Raw genomic sequence first — 26,489 nt, 5'->3', positions numbered from 1 at the left:
AATGTTTACTAACATTTATTTGTTTGTATTTCAGCAGTCTACCAGGGGGTTAGAACTCTCAGCCATTATATCAAGCCTATACGTCTACATTATGGTGAATTCTTAACTTTTGTAAATTGAAAACGTGTATTCCTGACAAAGGTGGAAACGGTGTATACAGTCCGGAATTATCATTTAATGCTACGTTTATACGTTTTCCCTTGTTTATATTCTCTCATGCCTATGACATGTTTTTGTACTTGTTAATCACCAGTAGCTCTTTGAACGTCCATTTGTGCAGGTATGTTATGGTGGCCAATTATGTGGCAATGTACATTTCTGTGGCTTATTTACATTTTTATACCGCCCAATAGCCGAAGCTCTCTGGGTGGTTCACAAAAATTAAAACCATGAAGAGCATAAAAACAACCAACAAATTTAAAATACAAAATACAATATAAAAAGCACAACCAGAATAAAACCACACAGCAAAAATTAATATACGTTAAAATATGAGATTAAAACAGCAATGTTTAAATTTAAGTTAAATTAGGTGTTAAAATACTGAGAAAATAAAAAGGTCTTCAGCTGGCAACGGAAAGAAAACAATGTAGGTGCCAAGCGAACCTCTCTGGGGAGCTCCTTCCACAGCAGAGAAAGCCCTCCTCCTAGGGGTGCCTTGCCCTCTTTTAAATCTGGTCACTCTAGTATAGCTCCTGCAGCTTTAACTGTTGTGATGAAGAGGGAATTTCATCAGGTTCTCCATATATACAAATGACACCTGCTGAAATTTCCTTTTCTATGCAACTGTTAAAGATACAGGAGCCCTGTCCTCCTTTTTCATTTGGTCACCCTAAATTATACCAAAAGAGGATTATGATCCCACAGCTGTGAGATATTTCCATTCAAGCACACATATGTAACCTGTGATTCATGCACATTGTTCCTTACATGTTTGTTTATTAAATGTTTGCCAAATGTCTATTAATATTTATTATATGAGTGCTGACTCGGATAAATCATATTGAGGCTTTTGGTATGTGTACAACCCACTGGGCTTCCCAGGCGTAGCGCACTTAACTTCAGGGGTGCTGGTGGATCCTTTCCCTTTTCATTCTTTCAGTGAGGGTTCCTCCTTATTCCCTTTTGTATTATTATTATTATTATTATTATTATTATTATTATTATTATTATTATTATTATTATTATTTTATTTCTTACCCGCCTCTCCCTTTGGATCGAGGCGGGGAACAACATTAGAACAGGAATCAATACATCTTAAAAATTCTTATATACCGCTTTCATAGTGGGACATCCTGCTTGGTGCAGATGAGCCCCTAGTCCAACACCTCAGCCACCATAGCTTGCCGGTTTCCCTCGGCAGAGATCTGCAGCTCGTTCCCCGTTCAGTGCCTCTCTCCCGTCTGCAGATGGCGAGAGAGGCCGAGCTGAGCCGAGCCGCAGCCCGGACGGAAGAAGCCCTGGGATCAGCTCAAAAGCCCTCCCCTTCCTGGGCACTCGCAGCCGCCGCACGGAAAGTTGGAAGTCCCGGGGATCGATGCGTGGTTCGCCATGGCTGCGGAGGGCTTGTGGTGCTACCGGGGCGATCCCCAGGAGGGACACAGCGCTCCGCTCGGTAAGATCCGGGGCTGCGGGGAAAGGGAGAGGCTCTTTGCTGCTTACGAGCTCTTGCTCTACTCCACGTGGTTGTTGTTTTTTGGTTTTGCACCCTGGGCTTCCCTGCAAGAGATCTAACGCACAGCCTGGCCCAACGTGGCGCCCTCCAGATGTGTTGGACTTCAAGTCCCAACATGCCTTTGCCAGCCAGCATGTCTTTAAAAAGGGAGCGTATTTCGTTATTTATTTATTTATTATATCTCTGTAGGCGTTTCACAAAAACCAAACCCGCAAAACAGAGCGTAAAACACAGCATAAAATATAATGGCTGAAAACTGAAGTATAAAAGTGCAACCAGATTACAGCCCAGCAGCAGTGCAGAGATTTAAATTGTAATAGCAGATTTAAAACAGTAGAGCTAAAACCTGGAGTGCTGAAGTACTAAAAATGCTTGGGAAAATAAAAATAAAAATGTCTTCAACGGATGCTGGAATGAGCGCAATGTAGCTTGGAAAAAAATAATCGGTGAGAAATGTGAAGAGTAGACTTTAACCAGGTGTGTCTAATTGTCCTTTGTAAAAAAAAAATGCTTTACAAGCAGCCACAGATCTCTGCTAAAATTACATTTATGCAAATGATGGTGTTTGTGTTGTTTTTAAAATGCAGCCTATGTATGTTGCTCTGAAATAAGTGCCATTATATTTAAGATGCCTTGTTTCCACATACATAGGAACACATACATGGTGGGATTTCAAAATGTAAGGTGATTTCACAAGGAAGGGGTGTGTTAAGCACTGCTATCCATATGGTTAGCGTAGTCAGAAAATGCAAAAAATATTGGTAATGATGATATCGGAGAATAATCCTCTTTCGATGAGAGAGCTAGAAACCTAAAGCCACTTCACCTTTGATGTGGCACTTGTGTTCAGTAGGAGATCTTGCCGGGTTTGTGTAAGAATAAAACGATAAAAAGACCACACATGCCAAACAGAACACGTGAGGTACAAGTGTGAAGAAAATTATTGTAAAGTAGTCCGGCTGTAGGTTATCGGTTTTGAGTATGTAGACCAGCCTTCTCCAACTTGGTGTCCTCTGGCTGTATTGGGGGGCTGGGGGTTGTAGTCCAGCATATCTGGAGGGTTCCAGGCTGGGCAACGCTGATTCTAGCACATGGCCAGAGTAACAACAAAAAATATGGAGGAAGGAAGGAAAGTTTGCGGATCTTTCTAACTGGTAGGTAGAGGAGGCATTTGAGGTTATTCATTCATTCATTCATTCATTCACAAAATTTGTATTCCGCTCCATATCTGAAACAGATGCTGGAGTGGTGAACATAAGAATGAAAACAGTACAAGATACAAAAATTAAACACCATTATTCTACTAAAAAACACAGAATGCCAATAAAACCCATGGCTATCAGTCAAAGAATGCTTCCTGGAATAAGACTGTTTTCAGGAGGCGTCGAAAACAACACAGTGTTGTCGCCTGCCTGTCCTCCTGGGGCAGGGAGTTCCACAGAAAGGGGCGTGGCGCTAAAGGCTCTTCTGCTGGACTCCAATCAGGCCCATGTGGGACCACCAGGAGCATGCCCACTGGCAACCTCAGTAACTGTGTTAGAGCCAGAAATGGCAGAAGATGATGGTCCCCACCAGTATTGGGCAAAAGGCAGGATACAAATAATAATAATAATAATAATAATAATAATGATGGAAATGGGAAACCTGATAAAAATATTGCAACTGTGGGCTAGAATTCGGCTGAATACGGAAGACTATTCTTAGAATCATAGAATAGCAGAGTTGGAAGGGGCCTACAAGGCCATCGAGTCCAACCCCCTGCTCAATGCAGGAATCCACCCTAAAGCATCCCTGACAGATGGTTGTCCAGCTGCCTCTTGAATGCCGCTAGTGTGGGAGAGCCCACAGCCTCCCTAGGTAACTGATTCCATTGTCGTACTGCTCTAAGCAGTCAGTTAGAGACTTCCAAAAAAGACTTCCTTGAGTCTTTTTTGGAGTTCCTGGAAGCTTTTACATCCCAGTCACAATCCAACATCAATGTAAACCTGTGCAAACCCACTTATTTTGGCCGGCTTAAGCATGGCAAACGCTATTAGATTGTGATCTAAAACTCTGGTCTCTCATACTGTTCTTATTGGTTAATTTTCTCTTCCAGTCCAGTTTACCAACGGGAAACTGAGAAGTTCTGAAAATTTGGGTTTCACCTTATATAAAAGCAAAGACTCCAATCATCCAAGAAAGAAGAGTAGAGTAATTTTGGTAAGAGCTTTCACATGTAAACACATGTTTCGTGTTTCTACGGAACACTGCATGTGTTCATTTACTTATTCTTTTTATTACATGCATCCTGCTTTGCCTTTGTTAAGCTTACATAGGGCCTGTAGCAGTTTCATCCTCAGAATTTGTTAATGTCATTATAGTGCAATTCTGTCCATGTCTACTTGAAAGGAAAAACCATTGAGCTGAATGGGGCTTACACCCACATAAATGTGTCTAGGATTGCAGCCATAGTTTTTAATACCTCTGTGGCAGATAGAAATTTTATGCATATGGCTGTTATATATTCCAGTAAGGAGAAGATCCTTCCAGTTTTCTTTCTGCCACTCCACTATTAAAGGCACAGGGTGAGATATGAAAACTTTAATTGTTTCTTCACATTACTTAAAATAAAACACAGCTGTGCTTGTGGAGGTTGCACCCATGTCTGAAGATAAAAGGAATTGACTTATGCACATGTATGGTCACTGTTGTGTTCCTTGTTTGTTTGTACATGAACCACAAGCATGTCTTTCAACATTTGTGTGAGTAGCAAACTTGAAACACGCTCTTTAGTATTTGCTCGCACTCTTAATAGATGTGTAGAAGAAACGTGTTCAGCAGGTATATTTCTCCCATTGATATGGAGAAACTGGGTCAAGTTGGACTTTCAAAAATCCTCACTTTTGAGAACAATGTGTCGGGCAACCTCTTGTTTGAATGTGGCAAATTGAGTTCGTTTGAATGTAATATTTTATTCATTCATTTATAGACCACCGTCTGCCCAACATGTCCGAAAGGTAGTTTACAACAATAAAATATTATACTGACTATTTAAAAAACAAACAAACCATACCTCCAAACTCAGTTGTATATCTATGGGGTCTTAAATGTACAAAGCCACAAGAGGTCACCATAATCTTATGAAGCCTTACTAAAAGTGAGAATGACAGCTATTCGAAGCCTTTCTGGGTGGGTTTCGTCTACCTGCACGCACACAATTTTGAGCTGACATCGGAGCGTAGCTAATTATTTACTGTGCTATAATAATTGAAGAGCTTTGACACAGATCTTTGAAGATCAAATGGGATCAAGCTTCCTAAACTTTTCAGATGTATGTTTTTTCATATTATGACTGCAATCCTATTCGCATTTACTTGGAACTAAGTCTCGTTAAACTCAGTGGGACTTAATTCTGAGTGGACATGCATAGGAAACCACTGTAAAATATATAATAATTATTAATTTGTTTCAGGGGCTTCAGATACCTTCCCCTAAGGGTGTGCTTCTGTTGTCTGGATATTGCATTTTACTAGCTGATCAACTGTAATGTTCCCTCAGTTGGAAAATGCAATAATTTTCCCTGATAGTGCATCCATTGCTATTATTCATTTGTTTATTTAAATTGCTTATACCCTACCCTTCCACAATCACCCATGGTTTTTCGTTGGATTAACTCTGGGTTATTTAATCCCCAAATAACCCAGAGTTCCTGGGTTCGGATGTCACAGAACATTCCTGGGTTGTTGATTGAAAACGGAAGCGATGAGCTTGCGGGAGGCAGCACACTCACTGGCTGCTGCTCTGCCATGGCAATTCTTGGGTTAAACAACCCAGGAATTGCTGTTACTTGTGAACTGTGTCTTTCTAGCTGGTTTCATGCTGGACTTGGCAAATCTATAATTGGGATGAGCAAAGGAGGGTGAAATCATATGTGAGTTGACTGGGCAACCACTCTTACTCCTTTTTATAGGGCATTTGAAGTTAGCAAGTTCCCATCCTAAGGTGGAAAAAGTTGATCTTTCAGAAGTATTTAAGCTAGTGTAGAAAGTCAGCTTTATCTAGGAAACCAGCATTCATAGCTCACTCTTTCATTTCTTTTTCTCCTTTAGAATGCAGAAACAGATAGACTCTCTTATGTAGGAAGCAATTTTGGTGCCGGAGCCCTGAAACACAATTCTCTCTGCAGGTATAACTTATCTGTGTATGTGTGTACAATGCATGAAAAGATGTGATAAGTTTGCTTTCTTTAGACTGCCAGCGTGAAGCTAGTGGTAACGTCTAATGAAATTCCTGGGATGAATTGGTTCAGGATAGCGGACTTGGTTTCTTCTCAACATTTCAGTGTCAGCGTTTGTGAGTAGACGAGGATAAATCTATCGAGCTTTAAAGATGAATGAAACCAGATTGTAATGCATGTCTGGGAGCAGCAATGTTTGTACCTATTCAAGAATTTATTTTATTGCTGCTTTTCTTTTGTTTTGTTCTAAGTGTCTCTTTATTATATATTTTTATTTCCAAATTTTATTTGCAGCAATTATATTCTTCCTTCCTTTCCACCAATATACTCAAAGCAGCTCACATTTTTAAAAAATAATTGCTTATTATTATTATTATTATTATTATTATTATTATATTTATTTGTATCCCGCCTTTTGCCCAATACTGGGCCTCAAGATGGACTTACAAAGTTTAAAACATACATTGTAAAACCTAGGAAAAGAAATGTACCAAATTTTTTTTTTAAAAAAAACATAAACATTTAAAACACACGACAAAATTATAAGTCATTAACATAGATGGAGGGCCAAATTATTCTCCAAAGGCCTGCTGGAACAAACAAGTTTTAGCCTTCTTCCGAAAGCCCATCAAGGAGGGAGCCAGTCTAGCTTCCCTGGGAAGATAATTCCAAAGCGCTGGAGCAGCCACCGAGAAGGCCCTCTCCCATGTTCCCACCAAGCGCGCCTGTGAAGATGGTGGGACTGAAAGAAGGGCTTCTCCAGAAGATCTCAAAGCACGGGCAGGCTCATAAGGGAGAATACAGTCTTTCAAATAACCTGGACCCGAGCCATAGAGGGCTTTATAGGTCATAACCAGCACTTTGAATTGTGCCCGGAAATAGATTGGAAGCCAGTGGAGCTGTTTTAACGGGGGAGTTGTATGCTCCCTGTAACCAGCCTCAACAATCTGGCTGCAGCTCTTTGAACCAGCTGGAGTTTCTGAACACTCTTTAGAGGTAGCTCCATGTAGAGCGCGTTACAGTAATCCGATCAGGTTATAATAATATAACATCCATGTCCCAACATGCAGGGATGTGATGGGAAGAGGAAAATAGCCCCTTGCTCACCCTGATTTATGCACTGGTAACCTCACAATTAGACTACTGTAATGTGCTCTATATGGGGCTGCCCTTCTGCCTGGTTCGGCAGCTCCAGCTAGTGCAGAATGCAGCAGCTCGGATGCTCAGTAGAGCATAAAGCTACATACATATTACACCTGTGTTAAAAGAACACTGGCTGCCTATTAACTACCGAGTTATGTTCAAGATTTTGTTGTTGACATTTGACGCCCTACCAACTTGGGCCTTCTCAGTGGTGGCACCCACCCTCTAGAATGCTCTCCCACGTGTGGTTTGAGAGGCAGAAACTATGGCAAGCTTCAAACACCTCTTGAAAGCACATTTGTTCCCTCAGGCTTTCCCTGATTTGTAATCTACCGTGACACTGCTCCGGTTTACTGCCTTTGTCGTAACGTTGTTAAAGTATTTATTGTTTTTAATATTGGCTTTTATACCGCGTTGTACAGTGGTGGCCAAAATTGTGGACACTTTTTGGAATTTTTATGTTTTGCAACTTTGCATGCTTATAGAAAATGTTCTGTTTCACGAAATTCAAATGTTTATATATCAATTGAAAGACCTGATTCACATAATACAACAACCCTGCTTCTTTTCCTGGGTATCCAATCAACTCTTTTCTTTGGCGCCATTGCTCTATTTATGATGTACGTACGTACACTTTTAATTTGAGAAATTCTTCAAATATTCACACAATCTCCAATTGCGCTTCAGTTACAGAACAAACAGCAAAACTGACATTCCCCAACTTAAAACATGATGTATCGCAGCTACTGCCATGTGATTGGTCCCCAGAACAAGGACTGTGATTGGCTAGTAGGGTTTGCAATTCCAATTCGCTTCTTCACTCAATCTCACCTGTGTTCGCTTTTAGACTAAAGTAAGCATAACTTTTTTTGTACTGCAGATATTTGCATTCTGTTTTTTGTATTGAATTCAGTATTAAATTCTCTTTCAATTGATATATAAACATTTGAATTTTTGTGAAACAGAACATTTTCTATAAGCATGCAAAATTTCAAAGTTGCAAAACATGAAAGTTTCAAAAAGTGTCCACAATTTTGGCCGCCACTGTCTGTCTACATACGTGAAACACTTTGAGATCCTGGGATGTCAAGCAGTAAAGAAGTAGCTTAAATAAATAAATAATAATATAAGAACAAATTACGTACTGTAGTCACTGCAGGAGATAGTTTTAGGAAGAGAGAGGACCCAAATGACAATGGATTTTAAAAAACCAAAAACAGTCCATACAATCTCTTTCATTAGATACTTCGTTGGTGTATTAGACAAGAACTCTGGACAAATGGAAGTCTACAATGCAGAGTTATTCAACATGCACCCATTGGTGTCAGGTGGGTTAAAGATGCTACTTAATATTTATCGTGGCAAGTTTTTTGGTGCACAGCTGGAGTGCCCTGTGGCCTATTCTACACACAGAACCAGATAATGAAGCAATTTACTACTTGTATGTCCCATGTTCGCTAAGTTGTATTATGACCCCAGTTGTCCCAACTATGAGGCAGGCCTTTCCATGCCCGGTGCTGCCATAGAGGCAACTCAGGCAGCCGCCTAGAGCGCCAAGCAAACGAGGGCGCCAAACAGCGTACTCGGAAGCTGCTCTCCTAGAGCGGCTTCCGGGTGTGCTGTTCCAAAGCCGCCGCCCCAGCCGCCGCCCAACCCCAGCGTCCTGGCTCCTTCGAAGCCAGGATGCTGGGGTTGGAGGCAGAGGCTTCAGTACTTGCAGGCGCGCCGCTTCATTTTTTTTCATTTTTTTAACCAGCTGACCAGCCCGCGTGGAGGAGCAACAGGGGCAGCCGGGCGGGGGGGCGGCGGCCTCGGTGGCCCCTCAGCAGCGGCGGCGGCTCCTCACATCCCGGAGGAGGAGGCGGCGGCAGCTGTGAGGGGGTCGGTGGGACAGTCCGCGGCAGCCCCACCCTGCGTCGTCACTGCGCCTCGCCCCGGCTCTCACCTGCGATGCGCTCCGGCTCCGCAACCCAGGCGTGCAGCTTCAAAGCCTCTGCCCCACCCCCCAACCCCAGAGTCCTGGCTTCAAAGCCAGGAGCGGGAGGGAGCAGTGAGTGAGCGAGCGGGCAGGTGGGCAGGCGAGTGAGGGGGCGGTGAGTGAGTGAGTGAGTGAGCGGGGGGGGGGGCTTCAGAACGCGCCTGCCTAGGGCGCAATATAGTCTGGCGCCAGCCCTGGGCCTTTCTAAGAAGCAATAGTTTTTTGCTATTTCACACTTATAGGGACTTGAATGGCAAGCTTGAATGCTGTTCTGTCTTGTTTGTGCGTGTACATGTACATAAATGTAAAATTCCCAGGCGATAGAAATCTAGCAAAAGGCCAGTGTAGGTATTTCCCCCTCTTGTATGCTAGCCTTCCATATGCAGGGAATATTGGGCATGTGGTTCTTCCCCTGCCTTTCCCAAATAATCTGAACTGATACAGTCCAGTAAGAGCTGCATTACGTCCTGACAATATAGCTCAGCACTAAGCAGGGGAGTGCAATTGCTGAGAAAGAATGACCTCCATCCTGACCCCTTCCAGACTAGAATGTCCGGTACATTTTAGTTAGTTTCTTTTTAGTTTAAATTAAATCTAGAGATGTGCCATTGATTCCATCACATCCTCAACCTGTGTTGCTTCTTAACTGTACTTTCTTGCTGCATGGGAGACTTGAATGGCTTTCGCGGGGGGACCTTAATGGAAGCAAGAGCATATACCAAAGTCTTCCTAGGACTGTATTTATTTATTTATTACATTTATATACTGCCCCATAGCTGTGCATGATGGCATACTTCTTGTCAAGCACTCCCTACCTGTGGAAAGCAAGTGTGTCAGTGAGAAGCGTTCTTGACATGCTAGTTTTTTTATGTACAGGGTTTTTTTTAACCCGGAAAAATATTAAATCATGCAAATTGCCTTCAGCAATAGTACAATCTCAGCAGAGATATACTGTATCCGTCTTCTGAAATGTAGCTCAGCTCTTGGACAGCAAATGGGAACTCCTGCTTACCTAGAAAAAGCCCAAGTGTACACAGTGATCTTCATATACACCTTCAGTGTGTGTGTATACTTTCCCCACGCTTAAAACTCTCTTTGGTTGGAATCATGGATGGACTGTTCTGGGGAGCTGTCGATTCTGATTTTTCTAATTTGTTCTTTTTTAACAGATAATGTAGCAGATGATGACCTGTCAGAATATTTGACTAAATCCTACAGAGAGAAGGTACAACTTGTAAAGCAACTGTTAAGAGGAGATGACAGTAAAATTATGTTAGATTTTCCGGGCATGCTTGGGTCTTCTTGCAATATTAGTCTCAGATAGAGTAAATCAGGGTGGATTTGATTTAAATCACAATTTAAATCACTACTCAGAAAGACTCGACTTAATCATGTGACTTCCCCTCCCTCCCAAAAAGTGCACTCTATTCATTGAATTTTTTTAAAACTTCACACTTAGGAGGTAAGGGGTTGATTCTGTGTACATAGATTTGCAAAGGAACAATGGGATTGTGATCTCTGCAGACACAAATTCACAGTTTTGAGAACTGTAAAACCAAGCATCTGTGATAATATCTTCTAGATAAAAAAATGCCCAATAATCTTACAGAAACCTCTGGAAGAGCGTGACATTGTGAATGGATTAATGGAATTCATTTACCCAAAAATTTAAACATTGCATGAATATACAGCCTCATGCTACATAATTAAAAACTAATCCTAATTTCATTATGAATAACCTTTGGACTATAATGTATCTTAAATAGAAAAATATCTTTAGATAGATTTTTCCTCAAAAAGCATTTTATTAAAAAAATCTGATTTAAATAATAATAAAAAAACCATTGATTTTTATCCACCCTGGTGTAAACGTAACATTGGGAAGAATCCAATGGTGCCTGTGCACCAGCGCTATTGGCGTTCTGCTAATGTAAACCTATGCTAGTGCTGTTGTTGTTGCACAAGTGTTACTTTACAGTAGTGTAACATCAGTACCGCTAGTGCATGGGCACCATTGGATCCTTCCTATTGTTTTAATAGAGGGTCGGTTTTGTTATGATTAATTTTTGGCACAATCCTATGGACCGTGCCCTTGCTGCTTGGAAGCCCCCAAACGTGGAGGCTTCTAGGATTCCCGTGCCCTCCCGGGCTGGAGCCGACGCGGCAGGAAGAGCAGTGCAGGTGATCTTTGCCTCCCTGTCTTCTGACCTTTGGTTTTTTCACTAGGTGGGCTTTTCAGCTTGACTAGCACGGGGGCGCTTTGGAGGTGGAGGGAAGAATTCTGGAAGAGGCTCCAGATGAATTGTATCCTGGTCTCTCCAGTCTCCTCTCCTCCCCACCCATCAGAATAGCCTGTTTCTTCCTCCTCCTTCAAGGTTGATTTTCCAACCTTGGAGAGGCAGCAACTAACACGGCTCTCTCTGCGCTGGCTGTGAAGAGTTGGGGGTTGGATCTCGAACTCCTCCTTCCGAGGTTGGAGTGCTGTCTCCGACCACGGAAGGGGTTTTCCGAGCTCATCCGGGGACCATGCGAATGCTCTCTTAGGGCTACCATTCTGCGAAATTCTTAAAACTGTGGATGTTTTGTCCAATTACTTCTCTTAACTAACAATCTGACCCTTGTTAAATAATTTCAGCATTTCGGTGGTAATAAAGGGTTTACTCCAGCAAAACCCAGAGTTGGAAAATGGAACCAGCGCCTTCAAAACCCTATAGATTTCTCCACCTGCTACCTAGTCACCAGTCAGCCCAAGCGTGAAATGACAAAAATCTATGCTGAAGTGTAGTTCATGCTTCCAAATAAGGAATCTCCTGGCAGGGAATATGGGGAAGGGGCCATAAACAGTGGTAGAGCACATGCTTGGCCTGTAGACAGTCTCATGTCAGTTCCCAGAATTTTTGGTCCCCGAGAGCCCGGCTGAGAATGACCAGTCCTTGGGAGTTTGACATGCTTCTGTTGTTGCAGTAGTGAATTATGCATTGGAGGTTAGTAACTGGCGTGGCCCAGCTACAATGGTCTGGTTGGAGTAGCTGTTCATCCTGGTAACTCAGAATTACCCAAATGATCCCCTTGTTCATAGTTCAAGCCTCAGGTTTCTACCTGGAGGCTCTGATCAAAGGAGTTCCAATTGACATGGGAATTAACCTCTGCCCTCCCACGTCTGCCTCCTCCCTCCCTGTTGCCATTGAGTGAACTCCAAGCTATGTAGCCCCATATAGCCACGTGACTGGTGAGATATTTGTAAAAACATCCAGTCTCTTGAGGGTCGTTTTGACCAGTCACGTACCCTATTTCTTCGATTCTAAGATGCACTTTTCCCCCCCATATAAACATCTCTAAAAATGGGGTGTGCCTTAGAATCGCGGGTGTGTCTTAGGGTTTTTATTTCTGTTGGTGGTACTGAAATTAGTGTGCGTCTTACAATCAATGGTGTCTTACAATCGAAGAAATACAGTATTCAATGTACTCATTTAGTAGAATTCTTTAACAAAGAAACATATGCAAATGATAACTCTCCAGATTGGTTATCTGTTAGGAAATCAGAATTCTGTATCCTATGGGCTCATCTACACCAAGCAGGATATTCCACTATGAAAGCAGTATATAAAAGGCAGGAGCCAGACTGCTGCTTTATAACAGTATTGAAATGCACTGCAGGATCTACACTACTGCTTTAGAGTGGTACTGAAGTGCACTGACAACTGTTGGGCCCCATGATACATCTATACCAAGCAGGATATAACACTATGAAAGTGGTATGAAAGGGTTATATGGAATGTGTCAATGGGCCCCAACAGTGCACTTCAATACCGCTATAAAGCTGTAGTGTGGCTCCTGCCTTTTATATACCGCTTCCATACCGCTTTCATAGTGGAACATCCTGCTTGGTGGAGCCCTAAGTTCATGTAATCAGTTATTCTAACAATGCTGAATGATCCTCGAGAAATTGGGTGGTAGTGCTTGGCCTTTAATCTGCATCCCAGCGATAGCCCAAGGCATTAAACGAACATGTGCGAAAGTCCACACCCACCCTCACCACAGTAATTTTTAAAATGTGGTTTTTTTTTGTTAAGGTAGTTATGGAGGTCTGCCCCTAAGTGAAGTGTGTATGTGTACTCCAGGCATCTGCATGGCTGATGACCACCCTCATTCCTATGTTTGCTATTTGGTGAATGACATGATGCAATTAAAAATATAAGGCGCCCCCATGTAAGGTCTTCCTGGAATATTTGACTGTGGTCAATTTCATAATCTTTGTCTGATCAGCTGACTTGCATCTACAGCGATAGAATCTCAATCTAGGCTTTAGCTATAAGATTAATTGGCAATCAGCACTGTAAACATTACTTGCTCATTGATGGATGGTTTAACACCCAACTTGTTTTTTTAGTGAATGATATACTCTGTTGTCTATTAGTTGCTTTAACAATGTTACTAAAACATGACTTTGATGCTACTGAATCTAAGCAGATGACCCAGCTGTAACTGTGAAGAGAGCTAATGTGTTCTGTTCTCCTTCCCTAAATGCTACTTGGCAGCGGACATGGAATAATTTACTCCCTGGTTGTCTATGCACAATTCCATGGGCTCAAATACATGGCTTATTATTAGCGCCTTTGTTCTTATTAGCTGCCTCTAAAGTGAAGCTTCCCTGCAAGAGATCCCGATGGGAAAAGCCTCTTGGTGCCTGTGCAGCAATCTCTTGATATTTTTGCAGATAGATCTGTGCATTGAAGCCTTTGGTACCAACAAGCAGAGGAGAGCCCTGAGCTCTCGGAGGATGAATCAAATCGGGAAGGAGATATTGAATAAGGCAGTGACGAAAGCAGCAGAAGACGTTATAGAGACAAAGGGTGTTGCAGGTATGTAATGAGCACGACGTGAGAGGAAAAACTGGAACAGCAAGCCTATTTAATAAATCCCCCATGGCTGTCTTAACCTATGAATAAGCGAGGTTTGCTCTTTGCTATCCAAGGAATGTGAAAATGGACTGCTGGTAACTTGACTTAATTGGAGCATATTTGATGGCATGCGAATTTTGGTTGCTAATGGGTCTCGTGACTTAGTTTAGAGAAGTTATAAAACATTGGAATGCAATTTACTTTCGAAGTCAGGGGTGTTGAACCTCCGGCCTAAGGGCCAATTCTGCCCCCCACCTGTGGTCCCAACCTGCTCTCTAGGTTTCCCCATATGGCCATGCCCCATTTCCCCCAACCGTTTGGTGGTTTCCTGGCTCTTGCAGTTTTTTCCCATTCTAAGGAATGGAAGCGCCTCTCCGAAAGCTGACTTACTGGCAGTAAGAGCTTCAAGCGAAAAGATACTTGTCATTTTTGTAATTTTGGCCCCACCCCCTTTGCCTTTAGTCCCACCCACCTCTGGAACGTAGCTTCGGAGAGCTTCTGCAAAGTTGAATTCAGCACTTGAAAGAGGTTGGACACCGTTGTTCTAGATGAACCCTACAGACTTTTTTCATTCTGGCAATTTGGACGATCTTAGGGTTCATTTTATAACTCTTTCACCTGCTGGTGTTTGTCTTATATGGTTATGATACATTTTACATTTGATTGTTTTGGTGTGTTCATTGGTATTGCTTTCTGTGAGCCATCTTGTATGACACCTATTAAATAATAAACCAGTAAAAATCTCTGCTCTGTTAGATATATAAATAAAATTCTCTCCCTGCTGCTCATGATAACCTGCTGTTTACTTCCAAAGCTTTGGTCAGTGATGCGGCAGAAGATGAAAAAGCCGATGTCTCCTTGGTTCTTCCCCTGTGCCATGAAGATGCCAACAAACCAGAGGATGTCTACAAGTTTGAGGACAGTATCTTTTATAGGCAGAATAAGTGTTACTTTCTTTCAGCGTGGACAGACCCCAGAAGAAGAAGAAGAGAGGGCTTCAGTGTTAAAAGACCAGATGTGAAGATGATGGAGCTCTTTGTGAATATAGCTTCATGTCCTGTTGGACCTCGAAGTTAGACCTCTTTGGGGAAGAGAGGGAGGATTTCAAAGGCACAGTTTGAGTGTGTGTGGAAATGATACCACACTGTGGCCCTGTTCAGAAGTCTCCTTAAACTACGTCTTTAACCACAGTGAACAAGGCAAAAAGCCTGATTCACTGTGGTTAAAGCCCTGGTTTAAGGTGTCACTCTGAACAGGGCCTGTATCAAATTGGTATACAGGCTAGAGAAACAGGCATTCCTGAAGTCGAGTCACCAATCGACGGAATCATTGGAGGGAAGGAAGTAATTTCTTCCTCTGTCCTTTCTGTATGTGTTGGGCTAGAAGGTTGAAGCTTCTCTTTGCTTCCACAATGTTGATCTTCCAGAGACCGACCATCTTTATTTCACTATTACATAATCATGGTTATTGGCAGTGACTGGATATCCAATTCTAGTGTTTTTCCTCTGGAATGTGTGTTGCCTTTAAAATATATATATTCTAATACCTCACTAGATTACCTAGATGGTGGTTTATCATGTAAAACAATGTTCTACCTTCCATTTCTCAAATTTTAAGATGCCATAGATATAAACAAACGTCTGAAGGATGAGGGTTAGATTCTGGGTGAAAAAAGTAGTGAGATATTAGCTCAAAATCTAAAATGTACTGGATTTCACAATTTGCTTTGCTGTGACTGAATAGAAACTAGGAAATGTGACTAGGAAAAGATGATTCATCTGTGCAATTGAATTCTTCATTTGTTTCCATCCCACATGAGCTGAGGTAAATAAAGCTAGCTAAAAACATTTTCTTTCCTGAATGGAAAATATATTCTACTGCTAGTTAGCGAGGGGCACAATTCCCCTACAAGCCTAATTGAAACTATGGGGAATAAGCAGTCCTAATGGATGACGAACCGTGGGCTGGCTGCCACCCTTCTTGTGCATAATGGCAACCAATCTCATCTACCTCAGGCATCTGCCTCACTTTGCCTAACAGTAGGGTTGCCTGGTGGTGGTGGTGGTGGTGGTATTACTATTATTATTATTATTATTATTATTATTATTATTATTATTATTATTATTTTCTTAGACCTTTCTTAAAAAAGAGATTCAAGGCGACTTACAATAGAATTAAAACAAACAAAATGTAAAACAGCTATAACAATTATGCATTAAAATATAACCACTCCATAAATAACTAAAACGTCTAGAAAGGAACTAAAGTCTTTTGTCAACCTAGAAGTGCCGAGGGAAATCATTAGAGGCTGCCAGTGATTTTTCCGAATACCCCTTCAGTTATTTCGCCAGCTGAATATGAGGCGCTTCAGGCTCCAGCGGCGGCTTTCGTGAACATCACCTCAGCAGAAATTCTCAAGATGGCTGAAGAGAAAAGGTAAGGGTGCTGTAGAGATTGCTGAGGCAGAGGAGAGTTAATGTCCCATCTTACACTGTTTAAAGTAGACTTCTGTTAGCTTACTTTTGCTAGTTAGGAGCAGATTAAGAGCTGATGAGGGTTGCAGCATCAAGTGTTGGCTTACTAGTGTGAAGGAGCCATCGGAGATCTAACACCTAGACAGAACTTCCATGTTTCTAATGTTACCTCAGATACAATGCTTCCCCCACCCACCCACCATTGAATTGGTTTGTATGCTCGCCTGAGAATAATCAAGAGGCAAACATCCATGTACAAACGATCTTTGCGAACTCGTTTCCTGGAATTAAGGGGTTGTATCCAATATTAATCTAACTTAAGTCCCATTCATGTCAATGGGTGTACTCTAAGTAGGACTAACATTGACTACAACCCAATGTAATAGTGGGGTGAGAACACAATTCTAGAATCTTCCCGAGTGGCAGTGCACCAGCACGGATTTTGAGAGAAGGAGCTGGTGTGATACGTGTGCAAGGTTTCCTTAGATTTATTCTCACCGTAACCACTTGCTGTCTTCTCATGTTTATTACTTACAGAATCAGCCTCCCTTGTCTTAGGAAGTTGTGCCTTGCTTTTAGAAGTGTAAGAAGCTGCCTTGTAGAGTCACATCATCATCATCATTTCTTACCCACCTCTCCATTTTGATTGAGGCGGAGAACAACACTCAAAACATAATATACATTGTTAAAAACATCCTAAAAAACATCACTAGTCCATCTAGCTCAGTACTGTTGACACTGCCTGGCAGCAACGGGTTTCTAGCCTTTTAGGCAGGAGTTTTTCAGAGCCCCACCTGGACATGCCAGGGATCAAACCTGGGACCTTCTGCATGCAAAGCAGGTGTTCTACCACTGAGCTACGGCCCTTCCTTTTGGGAGTAGAGCAGAAGACGTGGCAAGAAACATAAGACAGTGGGGATGTGGGTGCAAGGTAAAGGGTGGGCAAGTTAAAAGGTTGGGGAAGGTGAACAGTCTGGAAGGAGGGGATCTGCGAACAGGGGTGAGAGACCTGACACAGGTAAGGAGACACAACCCCATCTAGCTGAGGAGTGAGTAACTTCTTCTCTAGTGGGGGCAGCATTCCCTCATGGGTAACTTTTTAGGGCACGTATGTCAATAGTGAGTGACACCAAAGCCCATGGTGAACAAGGCCAAAAGTGGTGGGTCACTCCTTTCTCTCCCCGCCACCCCTCACGGCCACGTCCTTCCCCCGGTCTCTCCCTCAGCCCCCCTTTTCTCAGCCACCTGCTTTCCTCTTTCCCCTCTCTTAGCCACCCCCTTTTTTCTCTCAGCCACCCGCTTTCCCCTCTCTTAGCCACCCCCTTTTCTCTCAGCCACCCGCTTTCCTCTTCCCTTCTCTTAGCCCCCCTTTTCTCTCTCAACCACCCGCTTTCCTCTTCCCCTCTCTTAGCCCCCCTTTTCTCTCTCAGCCACCCGCTTTCCTCTTCCCCTCTCTTAGCCACCTTCTTTTCTCTCTTAGCCACCCACTTTCCTCTTTCCCCTCTCTTAGCCACCCCCTTTTCTCTCTCAGCCACCAGCTTTCCTCTTTCCCCTCTCTTAGCCACCCTCTTTTCTCTTAGCCACCCGCTTTCCTCTTTCCCCTCTTAGCCACCCTCTTTTCTCTCTCAGCCACCCGCTTTCCTCTTTCCCCTCTCTTAGCCACCTTCTTTTCTCTCTTAGCCACCCGCTTTCCTCTTTCCCCTCTCTTAGCCACCCCCTTTTCTCTCTCAGCCACCAGCTTTCCTCTTTCCCCTCTCTTAGCCACCCTCTTTTCTCTTAGCCACCCGCTTTCCTCTTTCCCCTCTTAGCCACCCCTTTTCTCTCTCAGCCACCCGCTTTCCTCTTTCCCCTCTTAGCCACCTCCTTTTCTCTCAGCCACCCGCTTTCCTCTTTCCCCTCTTAGCCACCTCCTTTTCTCTCTCAGCCACCCGCTTTCCTCTTTCCCCTCTTAGCCACCCCATTTTCTCTCAGCCACCCACTTTCCTCCTTCCCCTCTCTTAGCCACCCCCTTTTCTCTCTCAGCCACCCGCTTTCCTCTTTCCCCTCTCTTAGCCACCCCATTTTCTCTCAGCCACCCACTTTCCTCCTTCCCCTCTCTTAGCCACCCCCTTTTCTCTCTCAGCCACCCGCTTTCCTCTTTCCCCTCTGTTAGCCACCCTCTTTTCTCTCTCAGCCACCCGCTTTCCTCTTCCCCTCTCTTAGCCCCCCTTTTCTCTCTCAGCCACCCGCTTTCCTCTTTCCCCTCTTAGCCACCCCCTTTTCTCTCTCAGCCACCCACTTTCCTCTTTCCCCTCTCTTAGCCACCCCCTTTCCTCTCAGCCACCCGCTTTCCTCCTTCCCCTCTCTTAGCCACCCCCTTTTCTCTCTCAGCCACCCGCTTTCCTCTTTCCCCTGTTAGCCACCCTCTTTTCTCTCTCAGTCACCCGCTTTCCTCTTTCCCCTCTCTTAGCCACCTCCTTTTCTCTCTCAGCCACCCGCTTTCCTTCTTCCCCTCTCTTAGCCACCTCCTTTTCTCTCTCAGCCACCCGCTTTCCTCTTTCCCCTCTCTTAGCCACCTCCTTTTCTCTCTCAGTCTCTCTGTCAGTCTCCCGTCTCGCTCTCTGTTTTTCTTCCCACGCGGCTGGCTGCCAGGGAAGGGACAGGTTGCTCCTGCCAGGGATCTGAACTGACTGCATGCAGAGGGCTCTCGAAATTAGGCCGAGGACTTTAGGTTACCCACCCCTGATCTAGCTGCTTAACGCTAAGTTCCTTGATCATCATAACAGAGGCTACCAGGGCATATCTATACAGTACTGTATCCTTTTTTAATTGGAGCAGCTTCTGTTGATGTCAGCGTATGTTTGCTTTCGAGCAACACAAAAATCTGTCACTTTACAGAAGCTTAAAGAAGCAGCTCCTGACTTCAGTGGCCAGGTTGCCTTTTGGTCCAATGTTTTGTCTCCCTTGCTTAGCTACTGCTCCTTTGTTCTGGATGAGCTGAAGTCCATGCCTCTGGATGAGAAGAGACGCGACCACAAAGCCCGATGTCTCTGGTTCTTGGATTGTCTTGTCAAGTTGAGCTCACAAAAAGTGGTCAAAAAGAAACGTAAGATTCTAATTGATTTTCCCACTTACTTACTTCCAAGTCCAGAATAATGCAACCGACCACCTGCAAATCAGCCCGTCTGTTTCAGATAAGCTTAACGCATGCTTTTAATTCATTGATGATACTTCATTTAGAGTGACTGTGGACAACATAGGAAGTATTCTGGGTTTGCTGTCAACATTGTTGGGTAACTTTGTGCATATTCTTTACAATATCCAGTGAATATACATATTAGCTGATGTTCAGCTCATGTTGTGGACATAAGGGATTGAATCCAGGATCTGCTCACAGAAGGTCCCTCCATCCAATTTTTGGGGTTCCCCCCACAGCACAATTCACCCTGTTCCGCAGGATCTCCTCACTCTCTGAATGCCTTGAGAAGGGGCAGGCAGGGAAGCCCATTTTCCACAAGCACTGTTGATCTAGCTTAAATCTGGATCTAACCCATTGTAGTTAATGTATCCAAACTTTGAAATAACAAAGACCTGTTGTATTTCAAAATGGCAGTTGAAACCATTGTCCTATGGCATGGGTGGGCAGATGATAGATCTCCAGATGTTTTGGACTTCAATTTTCTGAATGCCAGGAATTAAAAATCCAGAATGTCTGGAGATCCACCTTCTGCCCACTGGACATCCTGTGGTTCAAAGTTTAATTGGATGATCTATGAGTAGGTCTTGGTGGCAACCAGTCAACACCCAGATGCAGGGATCCTTTGCCAGTCCTTTTCTCCCCCAGTGGGAGATGGATCCCTTGTTCTTCTAGGGATCCAGCGGGACACAGCTGATCCTTCTGGAGAACTGGCAGGATGGGAATTATGGCATGCATCTTATGCAAGGTAGCATATTTGCATATTTTTCTTGCTTTGCGTAATTTATTCTGCTAGTCATTGGGAAGGCAAAGGACTCTGTGAAGGGCTTTGCCTGACCTCCTGAACACTGAACCTGCCAAACTCTCCTCTGGTTTCTGCGATTTTACCCACATGTTTTCATACCTATGATCTTGGCAAGGATGGTATCTTTAAAAAAAGAGGAAAAGTTGAGATTCTCAAGACATTGCATTCTATGCCCAATTTACCATTCTGTGCATATGTGGCTTTTCTTCACAGACATGATTTTCACAGAGTAAATCCTCTTCTTCACTGTAGCTCTCAGAATTGTGTCACTTGGGAAGTACTTGTGACTTCATCCATAAATCAACTGAGCTCAGTGGAACTAAATGGACTAAAATGCAAGTCTTCCGGGTCAGCTGGTTGGTGGATCATAGACTAAAAGCTCTTGATGTAAATGCAGGAATGTTATAAGATGACGCTACTCAACCCTACAGTAATGCAGTCATAAAATTGACGTTTCGTTTTAGTGGATTAGCGTGGTTAACAAAGCTGTCTTGTAGCGTCAGTAAACTCAAAGTCAGGTTTGGAAATACCAATCTTGCACTACTGCAGATGAAATCTCAAGTTGAATGAAGTAGAGATTCTAAGTGTTTGGGGGAAATTAACTTAAAAATACTTCGTTTTCCAGTAGCACTGGGGCCCAGTTGTCCAGACAACATCAGCAACAAGCTTGTGAAAACCTTCACAGCACTGTCCTATGGCAATGGCAGGTACATTTTATTTTGGTCTCAAGTATAGCAAAGTGTATAAATCGGGACATTGTCTTTAGTTTTGGTCACCCAGGAAAGTCACTAAGCCAGGGTTTCGTAATACCACAATGGATAAAAAATGGCTGCAAAAGTCCAACACAGTCTTTATTCCCAATGCATTTCGATATACAATCTCTTTCATGGGGGTGGTGGGGGGAATCTTACATTTATTCCTAAAATTGGGAAGTAACTGCTCAGCTATGAAATTTTTCATAGCTGCAACTAATTCAGACCCTGAGATTTTTTTCCCCTTGAAAAAGAGAATATATTGAAACATGTTGGAAATAAAGAACAATCCAGATAATTTTTCATTGTTGATATGTGCTCCTATCTTTTTAAAAACTGCATGGTAGAGATTGTCCTGGTTCACACATGACAATAATCCAAGAAGAAAACCCATGGTCTGTCTTTGGGTTGTGAACTCTGAGCTATTCATGATTAACAACCCATAGTTAAATCACTGTGCATAGTTCGTAGGTAACAACAAACCACAATTCAATGGCAGTCCTTAGTCTGGGTTGTCGTTGTGTGCAAACCAGGTCACTGGAAAGTGCGTCTTTTTCTGATGTGATGGCAGAAATTTAGTGAGGGCATCTGTGAATCTCTTCAAGGCCCAAGAGCCATTTTTGGTTAAGGAGCAGATAATCCTATGAAGGATTTTCCTGGCCTCTCCTCCCTTCCAATGTGTTACCTCAGTTGCTGAGTTTCGTTGGTTTTATAAACTGGCAAGGGGTAATTTCTGCACACCAGGAAAAAATGCATCTAAAACAACAGCAATAGACTTTTCTTGATCAGCCTTATTTTTATAGTATAATCTCTTGTCTGTGTGATATTTGTAATTCTGCTCCTTGGGAGGAGGTGGATAGGGTTCTGGATTCCCAAGTGGGGATTGCCATGTTGAAAATGGGTGTAAACCCTTCTGATTTCTCTGCCTGGTGCAACAAGCTAATTTTGGTGATTGTGAGAGCTGCTTGTACTCTGTACTAAAACAGAATTCTGAGCCAATGTAGCAACATAGCTGAATTCCATGGCTCATGGGGGAAAAATGTCTATCTACGTATATGCATCTATTCTACTTGTTTGTCCTGGGAAAAATCAATGAGCTCTGTAGGTTGTTGAAGCCACAAACTGCTGGAGATCGTAATCTCTGGTTTTGGATATCTCACCAGGCATCACCTACATACTTCGGAGTTTCTAAGGGCTAGAAATCTCCTCCTCCTCCTCCTTATTCAGGGGAGGCATTCATAAAACTAAAATTTCCATCTAATGCACAATCTGCACATACCAGGAATCGTGAAATATATACTGCTCTGGTTCTTACAAACAGTAAGATCTCAGGTGTTTACCTTAAAATACTCTCCTGTAACCAAGTGTTACCTCCTCCCCATCCCACAAAAACAAGGCGGTTAACTGCAGAAGAATTCTGCAAGATGGAGGGATTTACTCAAATTTGCATAATGTATGCAAGCCGCAGAATTCATATTTTTCTAGTGCAGAATTTCGATTACTCTGGTGCAAAAAATTTTTTTTAGTTCTTTTTGGGGGGGAGGGGCTGGAATGTAGAGTGTACCCAGCACTGAATGAAGCACATTGTGTAGCATTTGATTTCTTTTCCCATCATGTTGTATTTTAGGATACAGAATCAAGTTTCTGCGTCCATGAAAGTTAAGATAACCGCGTATGCCATAGCCCTAGCTTTGCATATTAACAACTTCCAAACAGACCTGACAATCTTGCAGCGGGATCTGAAATTGCGGGATAGCAGGTAAGAATAACAGCGTGACTGGAGTCATCATCTCTTTTATTAATTTGCTAAGAGTTTCATGGCCCCAATAGAGTTTATGGTTCTACTGGTAGGACCTTGGAAGCGTCTCACCCTTTTTTATTTCAGCATGATTGAACTTACCGATTGTTCTCCTAACAGGGTAAATTGAGAGCCTGTCTGGTGTAGTCATTAGAGTGTTGGGCTGAGAGTCAGGAGGTCTGGGTTTTAGTCCTCCCTCAGCCATGGAGCTCATTGGAGACTTTGGGCCAGTCACTGACTCTCAGCCTAGCCTCCCTCGCAGGGTTGTTGTGAGGACAAAATGGAGTGGAGGAAGAGGAGGACCGTGTAAGCTGCTTTGGTTTCCTCGGAGGAAAAAAGCCGGGATATAAATGTAATAAATAAATAAATAAAATAACATGGGAGGGGGAAGAGTTGGTCTTCACAGCCAGAGATGGGAATTAGATTTAAAATGTGCTGAATTCTGTCAGTTAAAATATAATCGAGTAAGTTCCTCTAGCAGGCTCAGTGGGAAGTATGTGCTATGGTGAAGAAATTGAATTCTGAGCATAGCTGAACAAGCTAAGCAGAGGTGGATAGAAGGTGGATCTCCAGATGTTTTGGGCTTCCAATTCCCAGAAGCCCCTGCAAGCATGGCCAGTGGTCAGGAATGCTGGGAGTTGGAAATCCAAAACATTTGGAGATCTAATTTCTGCCCACCCCTGAGCTAAACCATCCGCTTCAGTATTTAAGCAACCTGGTGGCTACTTAAACCAGTAAGTGGCTGCAACTGCAATTTTATTTGTCTCCCAATGAGCAGTTTGTGTTCAGCCAGGCTTAGCCAGCTCCTCCTACCTACTGGGAGTTAGGAACTCCAAGCCCCATATTGCTTGACCTATCCAATTGTTATGATCTCCTCTATATGAGCCTTGTGTGGCGCAGGGCAGTAAAGCAGCAGTTTCTGCAGCTGAAACTCTCCCCACGGCCTGAGTTCGATCCCAGCGGAAGCTGGTTCTCAGGCAGCCGGCTCAGGTCGATTCAGCCTTCTATCCTCCCGAGGTCGGTAAAATGAGTACCCAGTTAGCTGGGGGAAAGGTAATAACGGCCGGGGAAGGCAACGGCAAACCACCCCGCTATAAGGCCTGCCAAGAAAACGTCAGCGAAAGCTGGTGTTCCTCCAAGAGTCAGTAATGACTCAGTGCTTGCACGAGAGGTTCCTCTCCTTTCCTCCACGATAACAATATTGTTGGATTGTGCAGAAAATTCCATCTTGAGAGCCTTTTCTGACATAATTGGCTATTTGTAAGCAATAAATTATTCCCAGGTCCGATAAATAATGAAGCAACAGCTCCTACACAAACAGCTCATTTCTAATAATTCTTTTTAAGCTATTAATACACTTTCTTGGACGCCCTTGGCTAAATATCTGAAAACTGTAGATTTGGATTTGATGGAAACTAGTTTGTGTTGGTGGTTATTTCATATAGTGCTGCCAGTGTATTCAACTTGCTTTGGTTGGACGACGCTACTAATCAGTACAGCGAAAGGACTGGATGGACACTTCCGAATGTTGCAGCATAGCTGGAAAAGTGTCACTTGTTATTGTATTGCTCAAAAATGGTTGGTTGTGGGGTCATTGCTTAGGTGGCCTGTCATTCTTTGGATCTGCCAGACTGCTTTATTCAGTCACTATGCTACTTTGCTTTGTTGAAAGCAGTGGTAAGGAAACACTGGCCTGGTTGATGACGACGACGAAGTACAGGTCTTTATCCTAAGGATAAATCTAAATTTTAACTATGGTGTGGAGACAGCTATCACACAAGGAAGATCAGATGGGTGGTGCAAAACCGTCCCTTTACGTACATTTTTCTTTTTCTCATGCCAGGATCCTTGACATCGCCAAAGCAATGAGGCTGAGGATCACCAAAAGCAAAGGCCTCTCTGGACTTGACGAACACAAACTAGGAACGCTCTCTTTGCCCTTACCTGAGTACAAGATGCCTCTAAGAAGCAGGAAACGCAAGATGAACAACTAAGCGGCCGCTGTGGCTTCCAGCCAAGCATGTATGGCCTTTCTCCTGTATTCCGCCACGTTTGGATAGATCTCATTTTTTGCTACAAACTCACTCACTCCCCCAAGTACTGTTGATTCTTTTTGCACTCATGGATTTTGTAGCCTCAGCCTTCTTGGATTGGACTAATAAATATAATGAAAAAGTTGGATAGATGCTTGCTTCTGTAGAGATGATTTTTTCTTCCCTCTTGAGGTAGATTAACAGAGCTCTGCCCGTTCAGGGGCCCAGCCCACACCTTCCTTGATACTGTTGTAGTTCATGGCATCTAGAAAGGGCAACTAATTTTGAGGTGACTAGTACAGCTTTTAATCTCAGTTGGCATCTTGGTTCAGTCTAGTCATATGGTGATTTCCCACCCCAATTTGCACTGATGTACTTAAAATGCAAGTAGTTTTATTGGTGAATGGCCATTATTTAAATAGATATACAGTTCTTATAGAGTGGGATCCAAATTTAGTCATATTTAGAGTACACCCATCGAAATCAGTGGGAGTTAAGTTAATCATGACTAACGAAAATCCCACTGATTTCAATGGGCTTACTCTATATGACTAAATCTGGCTCTATCTCATAAAATTTGTGGTAATCACAGAACTGCTAAGAATTAACAGTGCTCTGATAACAACTAGTCAAGTATGTATCATTGTTTATAATACCCCTGAAAGAGAATCTTTCAAAATCTATTGGGCTAAACTTCCGTCCCAGGTACCTTTGAAGTTTTAGCTCCCCTTTTTTCAGCCAATAGTCGAAAACCATCTAAGTGCTTGGAAAGGAAAGGAAAGGAAAGGAAAGGAACCTCTCGTGCAAGCACTTGAGTCATTGCTGACTCCTAGAGGGACGCCTGCTTTCGCTGGCATTTTCTTGGCAGACTTTGTAACGGGGTGGTTTGCCATTGCCTTCCCCAGTCGCGGTTACCTTTCCCCCAGCTAGCTGGGTACTCATTTTAATGACCTCGGAAGGATGGAAGGCTGAGTCGACCTGAGCCAGCTGCCTGAGAACCAGCTTCTGCTGGGATCGAACTCAGGCCGTGGGGAGAGTTTCGGCTGCAGTAAGCACAAAAGAGACCTGCACCCAGAGAATGAGCTGTTACTTTCAGATCAGTGAATGGTTCGGAGTAAATGAGTGATCTGGAAGCATCTGATGCTGTAGCATTGTTGAAGTAACCCGTTTTAAATCTGATCAATGCTTGGAAGGAAAGCCACCAGTCTGCGGAAGATAAATACATAACATTACTTCAATCTGCCCAATCTTTTCAATTAACAGCACTTGGCTACTCTTGACCCTAACCACTGTAGGTCTTTTGTCATCTCCTGCCTCTTTATTATTTATTTATTTATATCCCGCCTTTTTTCCTCCAAGGAAACCAAGGCGGTGCACATAATCCTCCCCCTCTCCATGTTATCCTCACAACAACTGATAACTACAAAAAAAGGGACCTACTAAGCGTCTGAAGAACACAAATATCACTTTCAGAGGAATGCCGTTTGCGAGTATAGAATTTTTATCAAGCAATTGGTTTGATGCAAATGAATGCAAATG

The 26,489-nt window shown here is 43.2% G+C and overlaps 1 protein-coding gene across 3 annotated transcripts; it reads left to right on the top strand.

Annotated features, from left to right (window-relative positions):
* Positions 1–1,502: 1,502 nt before the first annotated feature.
* Positions 1,503–25,102, top strand: POLR1E (RNA polymerase I subunit E). 3 transcript variants are annotated; one of them, XM_063129084.1, is made up of 12 exons: positions 1,503–1,615; positions 3,776–3,874; positions 5,764–5,840; positions 8,277–8,362; positions 10,182–10,237; positions 13,730–13,874; positions 14,728–14,835; positions 16,253–16,349; positions 19,339–19,472; positions 20,996–21,074; positions 22,747–22,878; positions 24,761–25,102. In XM_063129084.1, exons 1-12 carry the CDS (start codon positions 1,538–1,540, stop codon positions 24,909–24,911), a joined length of 1,242 nt encoding a protein of 413 aa, XP_062985154.1. In that variant the 5' UTR covers positions 1,503–1,537; the 3' UTR covers positions 24,912–25,102. The 3 variants fall into 3 exon arrangements, with proteins under 3 accessions (XP_062985154.1, XP_062985152.1, XP_062985155.1); XM_063129082.1 differs by having other exon boundaries at positions 20,993–21,074; XM_063129085.1 differs by having other exon boundaries at positions 3,771–3,874; positions 20,993–21,074.
* The last annotated feature ends 1,387 nt before the right edge of the window (positions 25,103–26,489 follow it).

The sequence above is a fragment of the Elgaria multicarinata genome, chromosome 6 (genome assembly GCF_023053635.1).
Source record: "Elgaria multicarinata webbii isolate HBS135686 ecotype San Diego chromosome 6, rElgMul1.1.pri, whole genome shotgun sequence".
Classification (NCBI taxonomy): domain Eukaryota; kingdom Metazoa; phylum Chordata; class Lepidosauria; order Squamata; family Anguidae; genus Elgaria; species Elgaria multicarinata.
Note: the sequence above shows the minus strand (reverse complement) of the source record. Positions and strands in the feature narration are given on the sequence as shown.